The sequence below is a fragment of the Populus nigra genome, chromosome 9 (genome assembly GCF_951802175.1).
Source record: "Populus nigra chromosome 9, ddPopNigr1.1, whole genome shotgun sequence".
Taxonomy (NCBI): Eukaryota; Viridiplantae; Streptophyta; class Magnoliopsida; order Malpighiales; family Salicaceae; genus Populus; species Populus nigra.
Window position 1 is genome coordinate 3,956,052 of NC_084860.1, and position 13,978 is coordinate 3,970,029.

The 13,978-nt window shown below is 35.2% G+C and overlaps 2 protein-coding genes and 1 non-coding gene across 3 annotated transcripts; 2 read left to right on the plus strand and 1 right to left on the minus strand.

Annotated features, from left to right (window-relative positions):
• Positions 1–406: 406 nt before the first annotated feature.
• LOC133703921 (sphingolipid delta(4)-desaturase DES1-like) lies at positions 407–3,436 on the plus strand. The gene is made up of 2 exons (XM_062128668.1): positions 407–849; positions 2,307–3,436. Exons 1-2 carry the CDS (start codon positions 553–555, stop codon positions 3,135–3,137), a joined length of 1,128 nt encoding a protein of 375 aa, XP_061984652.1. The 5' UTR covers positions 407–552; the 3' UTR covers positions 3,138–3,436.
• Positions 3,437–5,804: 2,368 nt separating this feature from the next.
• On the minus strand, positions 5,805–7,934 carry LOC133702933 (tetraspanin-19-like). The gene is made up of 6 exons (XM_062127269.1): positions 7,434–7,934; positions 6,966–7,065; positions 6,789–6,869; positions 6,592–6,696; positions 6,156–6,332; positions 5,805–6,066 (listed from the first exon to the last, which is right to left on the minus strand). Exons 1-6 carry the CDS (start codon positions 7,598–7,600, stop codon positions 6,055–6,057), a joined length of 642 nt encoding a protein of 213 aa, XP_061983253.1. The 5' UTR covers positions 7,601–7,934; the 3' UTR covers positions 5,805–6,054.
• Positions 7,935–10,574: 2,640 nt separating this feature from the next.
• TRNAV-UAC (transfer RNA valine (anticodon UAC)) lies at positions 10,575–10,647 on the plus strand. The gene has a single exon. It is a non-coding gene; the product is annotated as a tRNA-Val (tRNA).
• Positions 10,648–13,978: the final 3,331 nt, after the last annotated feature.

Here is a 13,978-nt window from a genome sequence, read left to right on the forward strand (position 1 = left end):
ATGCTAAAATTCTAATATTATATTTTTATTAAAAAGAATATTTGTTATAAATTTTTATTTTATATATTTAACTTGTATAAACATTAATATTTTTATAAATAACTTTTGTTTAATAGGATAATCTACACAATCTATGCTTCTTTTTTTTTTATCACTATTCTAATAATTTTGAAAAACACCCATCAATACTCATGATGTGCGAGGCACCTAAATTTGTGGCAGAAAAATCTTAAATGATAAAGACAAGCGAGAAGCGCAAAAAAAGGAAGCTCATCCTCACGTCAGGGGGTCATGTAGGGTAGGGAGAAAAGGAACAGGCGTCCATGTCCAAAACCGAACATGCTATTGGCTAACACAGCCAAGACTCCTCACGTTCATGCTATTGGCTATTTGGCTATATGCTTCGCAGCAAAGTGCGAACACCCCTCCCCACTGCCACCCTGTAAAAACTAGAAACCCCGCAATTTCAGATATTACAGACACCAACGTAGGAAAGGGGGAGAGAGGATATACTCACATACATACATCATCATCACCGTCAATCATGCTAACATGCATTTGATTCTCTCCTTTCCTTTCCACCAATTTAAAAATAAGCAAAAAATCCAAGGAGCCAAAAAAACATCAAGGAAGAAAGAAAGTTCCAGACTTGACACAGAAAGAGAGAGAGAGAGAGAGATAGAGATGGGGATGAGAGAGGAGATGGAGCAGAAGGAAGAGGGAGTCATGGCAACTGACTTCTTTTGGTCTTATACAGATGAACCTCATGCTTCTAGGAGAAGACAGATCCTTTCTCAATACCCTCAAATTAAAGAGCTTTTTGGACCTGATCCTTGGGCTTTTTTTAAGGTTACCTACTCTTTCTTCCAATGCATTGTTGTTTTTCTTTTTGGTTTCATTAAATGCGTTTAGATCTAAGATAATGTTGGTGGATTTATGGGGTTAATCTCGAAAGTTAATGTTGTTTGTCTGTCCATGTGTTCTGCTTTGATGTTTATGGGTGTCAAGTTGTTAATTTTGTTTGTTCATGTTGTCTTGTACATTCAATTGGTTATAATGGTACCCTTTTTGGTTTCAGATTCAATGGCATTTTATTATTCTTGGGATTTTTCTTTTTGGAGAGAATTGAATCAGGGTTTAATGTTTGGCCAGATTTGATGGATACATTTTGTTTTTGGCTCTAATTACTTTTGTAGCTTGATGTTTTGCAAGTTCTAAAACGAGCACTTGCTTTATTTATATATGTGCTAAAATATTCTGTTAACATTTGGTTAACAGTGCTTCTTCTTTTTTCTTTTTTTTTGTCAATTACAGATATTTCTTTTTATTTGGATTCAGAATTTTGCATGTCGTAATGATGTAAATTCATAACAAAACATAGGATAGCCTCCCATATTTTCTTCAGAAATTTGAAGCCAAGCATATGTGGCCTCATCGTGGTAATGCTTTTGTTTGCTGATAATTCCCCAGAGCAATTGCTGCTATAGATTTCTTGTTATTTACATGAACATATATTCTTTCATATTTTTGCAATAGCAGAGCTTGTTTTGCAACTTCTTTCCATAATGCTTTGTGTTAGTTTGACCTGTTTTCTTTTTATTTTCTGAGAGCATGAGAATGTCAGTTTTTTATTCGTTTATTACTTTTTGTGCATGCAATCCAAATGGGTGGAATTACAGGATAATTTCTGATTGAACCATTTAAGCATTGTTTGCTGAACTGGGAATGCATCTGGTTGCCTTTCAGTTTTACATCAAAGAACTAGCTCTGATTTTTAATTGCCTTGTCCTCTGGTTTCTCCAATATTTCTAGATTGACTTTTCATCTTCTTTGGTTTGACTTGTTTTGAGGTTCTGAGGGAATCGAACAAGGCATTTCTTCGATCAAAATCATGCAAGGTTTAATATGGTCTAACGAGATCTTAAAGTAGACATCACTCTCAAGGCACTTTTCTCCCTTTCCTTTCTACTAGGGAACAAACAATGTGTCTGACATGTGCCTTGCAATGCCGTCCATTTTTCTTCTGTGGATTGGTTTGATATGTTTTAATACCAAATCCTGCAAAATAAATGAGGAGATAATTAAAACCAATTGTGTTTCTCTGTTGCATGATTTCCCATTTAATTTGTACAAGTTGAATTTAGAACTGTTGAGAAATTATACGTAAAAATATAAACAGTGCTTGGAACCTAGTTTATTTGGATCAATTATGCACACTATTTTGAGGAAACACTCATAAATGAAAATTGTTTTGGTTGCTGTATGCTCTTTACATGGTTCATGATGTTAACATCACGGTGTTGCAGATTACTGTGGTTGTTTCACTCCAGCTTTGGACTGCTACTTTACTTCACGATGCTGGGTGGCTGAAGATGCTGGCAATAGCCTACTTCTTTGGCTCTTTCCTCAACCACAACCTTTTCTTAGCCATCCATGAGCTCTCCCACAATCTCGCTTTCTCAACTCCAGTCTACAACAGGTGTCTTGGTATTTTTGCTAATCTTCCTGTTGGTGTACCCATGTCAGTAACATTCCAAAAGTATCACCTTGAGCACCACCGCTTTCAAGGAGTAGATGGCATAGATATGGACATCCCAAGCCGTGCTGAAACCCTTCTTGTGACAAATGTTGTCGCAAAATCCATATGGGTCATTTTACAACTCTTCTTCTATGCTTTGCGACCTCTATTTATCAAACCAAAGCCCCCTGGTTACTGGGAATTCATTAATTTTTCTATCCAGATAGCCCTAGATGCAGCCGTGGTTTATTTTTGGGGCTGGAGATCTTTGGCTTATTTGATCCTTTCCACCTTCGTAGGAGGTGGCATGCACCCAATGGCTGGTCATTTCATCTCAGAACACTATGTCTTCAAGCCAGAGCAAGAGACATATTCTTACTATGGCCCCCTTAATTTTCTGACTTGGCATGTTGGGTACCATAATGAGCACCATGATTTTCCGAGGATTCCTGGGAGCAAGCTTCACAAGGTGAAGGATATTGCACCTGAATATTACGAGGGCTTAGAGTCGTATAAATCTTGGAGCCAGGTCATATACATGTATCTTATGGACAGGACGGTTGGACCCTTCAGCCGGATGAAGAGAAAGGTGCCGGGCACTGCAAAGAAATCTGAATAGCTGCTCCCATCTCTGGTGCATAATCTTCTGTCGAGAGAAAAGAAAAAGGAACTAGCAAAATTTACCATGCTAAATTATTCAAAATTGCCGTGAAGTTTGGTTCAGACGAAACTTAGTCCCTGAATTTAATCTTTTATCGTGAACTATTTTTGGTAAAAAATAGGCCTTTTGGTGGGATATCAAACCCGAGACATGAGTTATGCACATGTATGATATGAAGGATAGCTTTTTAGTTGGGAGATTGGGTACATTCAAGCCTTGGTTATTTAATTTTATTTAGTTTTATTATTGGACTTTAATTTATATTTTTTTATTGGATTTTTATTAGTTAATGAGTTTTAAGTTCACCTTTGATTCTAATTAGAATTTTATTATTTATATGTAATTTTTTTAACATTACAATTATTATTTTTAATGAAATGAATAAAATTTGCAAGTTATAGACTTTCTCAACCTCTATTGATTCTTTTTTGTCTGTCTTTTCTTCTCTTTCTTTAGCTTCTTCTTCTTAGATTTTTTTTCTCTCTTTACTACTTTTAATATCGTTTATAGGCTTTGAATTATTCTTAAAATTAATTGATCTTTTAGGGCTTATAAAGTAATTCCTTGCCTCCCATGCTTGACACTTGATATGTCAGATTTTGAGCAGCCTTTAGCACCTTTTATACTTCGCATCCAACATCTCATAATATATTTTGAATAAACTCCTAAGCTTCCAAATGCTTTATTCCTTTCGCTTGACATCCAATATGAATTCTTAGCTTTTATTCATGATAATAAGGGTAATGAAGGTCTTGATTCATTGTGTTATGTCCAATCTATATTTACTCATAATTTAAATAGTATTTGTTTCATTCCACTCTCAATTATATATTGTTTATAGTCACAAATTTAGAATGTAGGTCTTCTTCCCATGTTTCTCTTCACTTAAATGTTTGATTCAGTTACTTTTACATGTAGAGTTCATGATTTATATGTTGAGATTATAAAATGAATTCAAACAAGTAATAGATAATACAAATTTAAAATTGATTAACTTGAGTATCATGATGTAGTTAATATTAGAGATTATTTCATGATACAAATTAGACCTAAAAAATATGATTTAAAAACTAGTAAAATATTATAGACGAGCAGTGCTAAATCATTTAAAGTATTACAAATTACTGAGATAAATATTTATGTTATTAACCTACCATCAAAATTTGATATTAACTATACTCTTAATGTAAAAGACTTGGTTATACATAAATTACAACATCTTATCAGTGATTATTCTTTTAAACCCTTGCACTGTTATTCTTACCTTTGTCACAAAAAAAAAATATTAATGATACTTTGAATGCACATGTTGTTTTTATTAGGGATGATGAGATTCAATAAATCCGATTTCATGATCTAGACTACCAGATTCATACTATAATTGGATTATTAGAGAGACAATTCAACATTTGATCATGATCTCTGGAAGCATTATTGGAGATGCTTTGAATTTCACTTAGTAAGATTGAGTTTCTTTAACCGTGGAGAAGTTGGTGGGGACACTAAATCTGAAACATAAATTACAAACATGCATAATCATCGATGATAGAGAATATCCTAGCTCGTAACTCTTTAGTTGGAAGACTAAGAATATCTAAGCTCAAGTTATTGATTGTTATTTAGTTTTATTATTAGGCTTTAATTTATGTTTTTTTTGTTAAACTTTTATTAGTTAGTGGGTTTTAAACCCAAATTTGATTATAATTTTAGTTTTATTATTTATATTTAATTTTCTTAAGATTACAATTATTTTTTTATGAATTAAATAAAATTTATAGAGTTGCAGACTTTTTCAAACCACGTTATTTCTCTACCTTAGCTTTCTATTCTTTTTCTTTGGCTTCTTCTTTCTCTTTACTACTTTTAATCTCTTGTGTCATGCATCACTTTTTTTTTTCAAGGTTTTTGTTTTTTTTTAATTATTTTTTCCAAATCACTTGTGTTTACGAAATCTGTCGTGTTTCTAAACTATTATATATTGTCAAAATTAACAGAAAGATCTATTTTTTATTAACAAAAAATAGTTTGAGGTAATCAAATAAAAAAAAATTCATGGATTAAGTATAGTTTGACTCAAATTCAGTATAATTTGTTTTTTTTTTAATTTAGCCAACTTACTATTTTAGATTCCATTCTTGAGGAGTTAGTCTCTTTTGCTGTAGTTTTAGACTAAAAACCGAGTTGACTATTTATTCAATCTCTTATGACTATTTTTTTGTTTTCTTGTCACCAAACACAATTGAGATACAGTCTTAACTGTTGTGAGTTGGATTTCCTTCCGAATTGAATCTGTTTTGATGCTGAAATTATTTATGTTTTTGGTGCAACCAAGTGCTCATACTGATAGCTGCAGTCCCTGAGTGCCCGCCTCAATGTTTTTTATTTTATTTTTATTTAAGGAAACTCTATTTTCTGGAAAGAGTACTTTGTAGGTTTAGATGAGCGAGTAAAACCCTGGCTGTTCCAAGCTCTTACAATAAATATATGCCCTGACTCGAACTCAAAACCTGCTATACAGATCTTAAACTATTTACCATCACGCTACGCTTCTTGGATTTCAAGCATTATCTTGTATGTTCTGCGTAACTAAATCTTTTGGGATTTAAACTATTAGAGATGTAGAAATACTCAAATACTCCAACATAGCATTGCAAACAATTTCAAGTGCTGGTGATGCACTCCACAGGCTAGGTATTTTGATTAAAAGCTTCTGAAGTGCTCATAATTCTTAGTAACTAGATAATGCCTGTAGCTTCCATCAATTCCCTCTCGATCCCAAGCTCTTCCACCGAACCAAAATGTCTGTCTCGACAATGATCCCTGCTCTCGTGACTCTCTGTATCAAACTGCAGATTGCAATATGGTGGTTTTTCCTTCACTTGTTGGCCTGAGAAGGATTAGAAATATATGTTATATGCCTGCTACACCACAAGCTACCGGTAAAAGACCTATAGTTAACTGAAAATGAATCCTTACATTCCATGCATCATTCTTGATCGAAAACCGTGGTTCACCGACAACGTACGGAGGTGTTTGTGAATGGGGATTGATGAGTGGAAGCCTGGCCGAGGTGTATTCCTCGTCAATGTCATATTTGGATCCATTGTTGGGTCCAAGAGCTCTTAAAGTCATTGCCAATAATATAGAAAATCCCTTCAGGCAAGACCCATAAAGGACGTAAATAGTGGGGTGCTAACTGCTAAAAGCCAAGCGTATCTATTTAAAAATCGTGTGCCGAAACAGGATTTTCATCAATGTTCGTTTCCTTTTCCAAAAAGGAAGACGGCCATCAACAACTAGTTAGTCAGGTAATTAAGAGAATTTACCTTCATCAACAAGTTTGCTTGCCGCAACTTGAAAAAACTTTTGAAGGGCTCAGTTGAAATATAGAAATCAAACACTAGGAAAGTACCTGAACTAAGATGATGAACATGGCTATCCATTTGAAGAAGTCAAAATTAGATTCCACAAACTCTCTGAAATCATGGAACCTCCCTGTCGGATCCTCAGGTAAATCCTAATAGAACAACTCCAAGTATAAGCTGAAAAATACGTAGGATGTTGATCATGGAAGATAGGAAGTAGGAGGAAGTTCAAAGAACAGTGTACCTTCTCCCAGTCTGAATTTAGGAGTATATCTGCTGCAACTAATGTTTCCAGTAAGAGAAGTAAGAAGATAATCACCATGTACTATGTTCTATTAAGACCAACAACATTATTTGGTTTCAAAATCTCTGGTTATCATGAAATGTGGTATTTGGATTCACCAGACTTGAAAAAGGATACACAAGAAAGGCAAATCCCATTTGAGCTATCTGCAGAGATATGGCCTAGGCATGTAATTAGGCACAAGGCAACACCAATGCTGAGAAAAGTATATATGAACCTGCAATTCTAGAAGAATTGTTAGCTAGTTCCAGAAATTTAAATAAGTATATAAAAAAAGGTCTTTAATAAGTGCACAAAAAAGGGAAACTTTTTAACAATTCCTAGATTCATAATCAATTACTCCGCCAAGAAATTGCCAGAGAGCTCCACTCTATAATGGCAAGCAGATGACAGACATGGTGGAAAACAAGCTTCAGCAAAAAATATCCTTTTCTTCTATGGGGATCTTGTTTCAATTTAGTGCAAAAGCAAGCATCAAAATGGTAGACTAGCTGCTATGGGACAGTAGAGTGAAAATATTCGAATGATGAGAAATCAGACAGACAAAAACATGAGTAAAGAGCATTCTAAAGAGAGAGCCTTTACCATAGGGCAGTAGAATCAAAATCATCAAAAGATGGACTTTCCATGTCTCTCTGCAATACTCTAAGCATCCAAAAACCATAGAGAATCATTGCTATGCCAACAAGTCCCAAAGTCGAATTCACAATTTTCAATATTGACCGCAGACAAGTCCTTGCAACTCTTGCCATTGCTGTAATAGTCTAGAGCCAGTACTCCAAGAACTTGCAGAAATTCAAATAACCAACTCCACTTGAAATTTTAGTAATCAAATGATAAGAACTGAAGAAATTTTCTTACAAAAGAAAAACCTGCATAAAATGGTTCAAGCTTTCATGATTTTCTTAGGAAATAAATTCTCACTGACTAAATGGAGAACTGGGCCTTCCTTTTCTCAAGTGGTTAAGTAAAAGCAACACACAAAGTTTCAAACTTGGATTTTCTTTCTTCTTTTTCTTATTCATGTCCTGTAATGTGATATGATCAAGGTGCTTACAGAAAAGAGCCATTATTGAATAATGATAAGGCTAGGAAATTTCTTGGAAACTCTCTGTTTTATAGTTCTTGGCTGGACTCACTTTCCAAGTTGGCAAATAGTGACTGGAGTTCTTATTATGTTTGTCGTTAGGTATAGCAACTGGACAAAGTTCGTAACTGGCCTGATGTATTTACCTGCTATATTTATTATAAAGAAAGAAATATATAATTCACTTTGCAGTGAAAAGAACAAGATTAAATTCAATGAAGTTAATGGTTTTGGATCATCGAAATAGAGATGGTTGACATTTTGATTGGATAAATGAAGGCAATTTCATTAGCAAAATCAACTATGAATCAGGAAATGTTCCTTATACAAGACTATTAGCATGTGTTTAGTACTGTGGTTGTCGTTTGAAAAAATAAATTTAAATTTTTTTACAAATTGTAGCTTTTTGGTAATTAAGGTTTAAAGAGACAGTTTTCAATAATAGAACTATACAAAATTGTGACGTGCTTTCAAAACTGTGATCGAGACATAACACAGTTTCAACCACATCTCACCGTACTGTCAAAGAATTTTGGAACACGGGAACTTAAAGAAAACAAGCTAAACAGCTATTAATAGATATGACTTTGCGATTTTCAGGAACTTAACAAGCAAGAATAGTGAGAACTCTGCTTAGCTTCCTGAAGAGTTCTTGATTTCTTCAATCTGAATTCCACCACATTGACAATCTAATTGAATAAAACATTCAAAGTGGAGTGATAAACACCATGGATCCTGCTATTTATTTCCTTCCAAACAGTTTAAACATATGCAAAAGAAGAAATCCTGAGAAGTTCTACAGATAGAAAGCACCGTTTTTTAAGATTTCTCCTCTCCCATTCGAACTCGCACAACCAATTACCAATCTGTCGGTAAATGCCTCATTCCTGCTGAAGGCATTCCATATATATTTGGTAAATTGACAGGTGAAGAATATGTGGCCAACATCTTTTGGATGGGCATTACAAAACATGCAAGTAGGATCGAGACTTCTCCCCAGATGAACTTGTCTGACCTCTATAGTGAGCCTGTTTAGTACAGCAAGCCAACAGATAAACTTTCCGAGGAGCATTTTCCTCCTTTTTGATAATGACAAGCCATTAACCCGAAAGCAACACAAATATGCATGTATATTGAAAACAATTAGACTCCCCTTATCAAAGTGCATATATTCATATGATAGAGATACATGTTTAAGGCATGTCTGCCCCCAGAAGACATATCTAATGAAGAAAACGCACGCCTACATAAAATCTGAAGACAAAACAAAATGCATGCAGAGATGCACCTGTCAATCATAATCAAGAACATATCTTGAACAAGCTATCAATTAAGCCAGCCGAACCTGAAAAGGAGTTTCAAATTCTGAACCTGAATTTCATCAAGCCTTCTTTGTAATGATACATCATTAACATTCTGATCAATCAAACATTATTATCTTTTTTTCTTTGACGAAATGAATCAAATTTCATTTACCACTTAAAGAACAGCAGGGTTCAATCACTGCTGTAGAGCATGAAACAACAAATACAATCAACAGCTATATGAAGTCAGACCCCAATTTTAGCAAATATCAGACAAAAGAGAATGCCTCACAGAAGTTATTCAAGATAAAGGAATTCTGCAATCTATATTTTAGATTAACAATAAAATGGACAGTTCAATATCAACAAAAGATATTTGAATCTCATTCCATCTTATGTTCCTTTATATCCAAATGAAGTAAAGACAAGCACATTATGAGATTCTCAATAACACAAAGTGAAAGGATTTTTATTCTGTGAATTCTGTTCGGCCCATGTGAGCTATTGATTCTTTATCTCCAATTTGCCTATCAATGTGACAGTTGTGCTCACCTTCAAATCAAACTGTTTTAACAAAATGGCAGTCAAGAAACAAGTCATTCATGAATTCATTCGCGAAGAATACATGCAGGGACAACAGCTCTGCCTCTTTCAAATCTCTCTATCCTTAAACGACAACCCTGTTCAAAATCTTCAACAAGGCTATAAGACTCTGTTTTATGGGATAAAAGCAGGATTAATTCTCAGGATTTTAAACCACAAAAATCATTATGCATAAATTCAAGCAAAATCATCCAACTATTAACATTATCCGTCATACACTAACACATATCCACCGAAATCGTTCTTCCCCTTTTGTCATCAACAAAAATTGGGGTAAAAAGCTTCATAATGCAAAACTAAATGCTAAGATTTCAAGAAATCCTAAACAGCACTAGAAAATAAACACAACTTAAAACCCATAACATAAAACTACTTCAAAAAGAAAGAAAAAAAAGCATAAGTGCCGTCAACTAGCACCCAAAAGATTATGAAATGCAACCATTCAAGCTTCCAGGCTGATCAGTTTAGTGTGAGAGTCAGAGCCGGATTTTAAGTTTCCTTAGACCTAGCTGGAGGGGTCGTCTTGAGCAATTCAGCAAATTATAGTTTGAAATTGTATAAGCCTATCAAAGGCATGCAGTATGTGCGTGTATATATATAGAAAAATCCTATAATATATAGATACTCACAACAATTCATGGCCTTGCATTATGGTTGCAATTGACCATAACTGCAGAGGAGAGTTGCATGTTATCATATAGTACTCATAAGAAAAGAAAACGTAGCAGCGACGTTGCTGTGGTGTAGTGGTTATCACGTTAGTCTTACACACTAAAGGTCCCCAGTTCGATCCTGGGCAGCAACACTCCTTTTAATTTTTCTATGAATTGAATTGCATCCCTAAACTTTAAGGATTCCCAATTATACACTTATGAGTAATATCTTGGGAAAATTACTCGTAATTTCACTTTTAGAAGGTAAATGACTTCAAGATCAATAACTTCAATTTTTGAACATTTTATTTCAAATAAATTGATATTTATTATATTCCTAAAAAACGCCAATAATCCATTTACAAATTCCTTTTAAGGAAAAAGCTCGTCGTAAATTTTAGCTTGTAATTTGTCACAAAAGTTTTCCTAAATTAAGGTAAAACAATCGCTGTCTATTTTCTTTTAAAAAATAAAAATAAATTCTGCCTTCACTACAAGCCGCATTTCCTTTGGATCCTCCCACAGCAAACCATTCGACTCCTGTGCAAAGTCACAAGCAGCCTCTAATAGCTACTGGAAACAACACTCCTTTAATTTTTAATTTTTTTTTAAAGATTTTTAGGTAGTGTTGGTATGACGGATAATATTAATTGAACTAGATTAAATTAAATAAATAATTATTTTATCCTGTGTTTAATGTGCTTTGAATTGAACTAGATAATTTGCTTTGAATTGAACTAGATAATTTGTTTTATTTTGCATGCGGTAGATACTAGACGAGACTTGGTCACCCTGAAGTCTAGACTAGCCCGAGTTTTTTTTTTAAAAGAAGAAGATTAATCCAATATGGTTCGGTCAAAAACTTAAATCAACTCAAGATAAAATATATGTAAAATATTTTATTTTAAAGTAAAAATTATTTTAAAAAATAATTATTATCATAATAATCAATATAATTAACCAGCCTAGATGGTGATATTCCATCTTTCAGCTCACCAAGCTACTGACGGGCAGATTACAACTTTGCAGTGTCACGAACGAGGCATGATAGAGAGGCAAGGTAAATATTGCACAATTTTTTGATGGACCATGTCTCCTGCTCCATTGCATTTTCTTGCAGAGTAAATGAAAGCAATTTCTGCTGAAGACCATTCCCGCTATGATTTTCCCACCTGTTTGATGAAAATAAGCAGAACCATGGTATATTTTCTTCTCAAAGCCTTGGATAATACATTTCTGAAAGTGAGCAGCTTCAAAAGTAATCCATGCCTGAATGGATCTTGTGCAATTACCGAACCACTCCCGACTAACATTGTCCATTTTCTTGTAGAGTAAATCAAAGCAATTTTTTTTTTATTATTGTAAGGGTATTTTGATTATTTTATTGTAGAATGTAAAAAGATTTTCTTACCCCTAACTAGATAAGGGAATGACACAACCATCGTAATCTTGAGTCTCGGTGAACATTGTTTTTTAATGGGGTTTTAGGTTGTTTTAATTCTTTGATCCTGGCAGAATGTTTGCCTTTCTTTGTTTCCCAAATTCTGTGCGGTCTAGGCTTCTCAGGCAAAATATTTATAAATGCTGGCACGGGATGTCAATAGACATCGAGACTCGGATGTTCAGGTTTTATTTCATCAACTTCTTATAGTAAATTCGTCTTCCTGCAGTATTAAACCTTTTGAAATGTATTGTAATGGAATCTTTTATGCCATTTCTTTTTAACTATCTCCCCTGTTTCATTTTATAGCACCAAGCATTACGCATTAGTACGTACTATTCGTTTATGGGTGGCATTACAGCGTTGATTGCCATGCCCTTGAATAGTTTTCCCTCAACTCTTTCTGCAGAAACTCCACGACTCAAGGTGTAAAGGGTGAAGGGTGATTGTATTATTATGTTTAAATCATTCATTTATATATATCAGTGCTTTCAGTAAGATAATCTTACGAAGCTTAAGCCATGATCTTACCACGTTCTTTGATTTTCATGCAGTCTTGGGGAGCTTTCCATTCAAGTCCATTTATCCTTTTGTTTACTTTTATTATGAATTGATGCATGTTATGGGGATTTTTGGTTACTTGAGGCGATACAGTTTACCAACTCCTGGTTGTCCTAATGTTTTTGACGATAGAATGATGCAGCAGAAAACAACATCTATGTTGATTCCTTTTCCTTTCTAGCTTAAGATTCTCGGGGGGGGGGGGGGGGGGGGGGGCGGTGGGGTTACTGGTGATTCAAAATGCATTAAGCATTGCTAAATCAATTGCTTTTTGACAGAAATATAATTGAACGTGCACAGAAGCACTGGGTGGAGAAGTTAGTGCCTGAGAAGCAGTAGGAGCGAAGTGACATGCTGTATCAATCATTGTTGGAGGAAAGAGAAAGAGTGGAAGCTCAGGCCAGGAAAGCTGCATCTCTTCATAGAGAGATTATGGAGCTTTACCAGTAGGTAGAATTTAGAAGATCTAAATGAGCACAACAGCTTCTGATTTTGTTGTCTTCTTTTATATATATGCTTCTGTAGTTGAAACTATTAGTAAGTGGAGACAAACAATGTCCCACCATATGCAAGTGGGAATACCTAATCTCTCACTTGGCACATGGTGGAGGACACAAACGGTGGGCATAAATCAAGGCATGATTTATGCCCCTTCACTCTTAACTTAATATATACATGTGCTCATTGAAGAGTTGTGGGTGTGGCAGAGAAAAGTGAAAAACACAGAGAGAAAAACCGTGAGAGAGAAAGCTGTAGAGAGAGCTTGAGTGTGTAGAGTTGAGTTGAGAAGAGTTTTCTCCTCCTCTTTGTTTGTGTTGTTTCCTTGATTGATTAATACAAACCAGTAGCTTCGTGGAGTAGGCAAGTTGCCGAACCACGTAAATTGATGTGTGTTTGAGTCCTGGAATTGCACAACAACTGGTATCAGAGCATGTTCTTGAAAAAGGAGGGTGTTTGATCTAAACTCAAAAATCAAAGTTCTCAAAAAGTGTTTTTGACATTACCATCTTGTAGGGGAAGACAAGAAGAATTCACTGTTGAAAACCCGGCGAAGAACCGACGTCCTGAATGCCCGCACGCGCCGACGACAGCACTGCCCACGTGTCGTCTTTGCCCGATTGTCTGCAACTGAACCGGGTTGACCCGCCACGTCATCAGCCACGCCAGCACTTCTGCACAGTCATCAGACACGTCATCAGACCCGTTAGCAGGCGCGTCATCACCTGCCATGTCATCCCAAAGTGTGCGTGCATATGCCACGTCAGCACAAGTGGGCCCGGTGAAACTTACGTGTCTGACACGTCATCCTGCCACGTCATTTATTTGGGTTTTGCTTCAGTGCTCGCAGACACTATTTTGGCTTGACACGCGGCTTCATCTGCACCGTCTGTTAACCTAAATTTTGACAGTTAAAATCTGAGCCATCCGAAGTGCGATTTGGGTGATCTCAGTGTCGTTTCTAATATTTTAGTCTATTCCGG

What these genes read in the sequence shown, in the direction of transcription:
- LOC133703921 (XM_062128668.1), top strand. Translation starts at nt 553, where the DNA reads ATGCATTTGATTCTCTCCTTTCCTTTCCACCAATTTAAAAATAAGCAA. An exon ending in ATCCTTGGGCTTTTTTTAAG is followed by an intron (nt 850 to 2,306) that starts GTTACCTACTCT and finishes ACGGTGTTGCAG; the next exon opens with ATTACTGTGGTTGTTTCACT.
- LOC133702933 (XM_062127269.1), bottom strand. Translation starts at nt 7,600, where the DNA reads ATGGCAAGAGTTGCAAGGACTTGTCTGCGGTCAATATTGAAAATTGTG. An exon ending in ATGGGATTTGCCTTTCTTGT is followed by an intron (nt 6,870 to 6,965) that starts GTATCCTTTTTC and finishes AATAGAACATAG; the next exon opens with TACATGGTGATTATCTTCTT. An exon ending in TGTTCATCATCTTAGTTCAG is followed by an intron (nt 6,333 to 6,591) that starts GTACTTTCCTAG and finishes TCTTGCCTGAAG; the next exon opens with GGATTTTCTATATTATTGGC.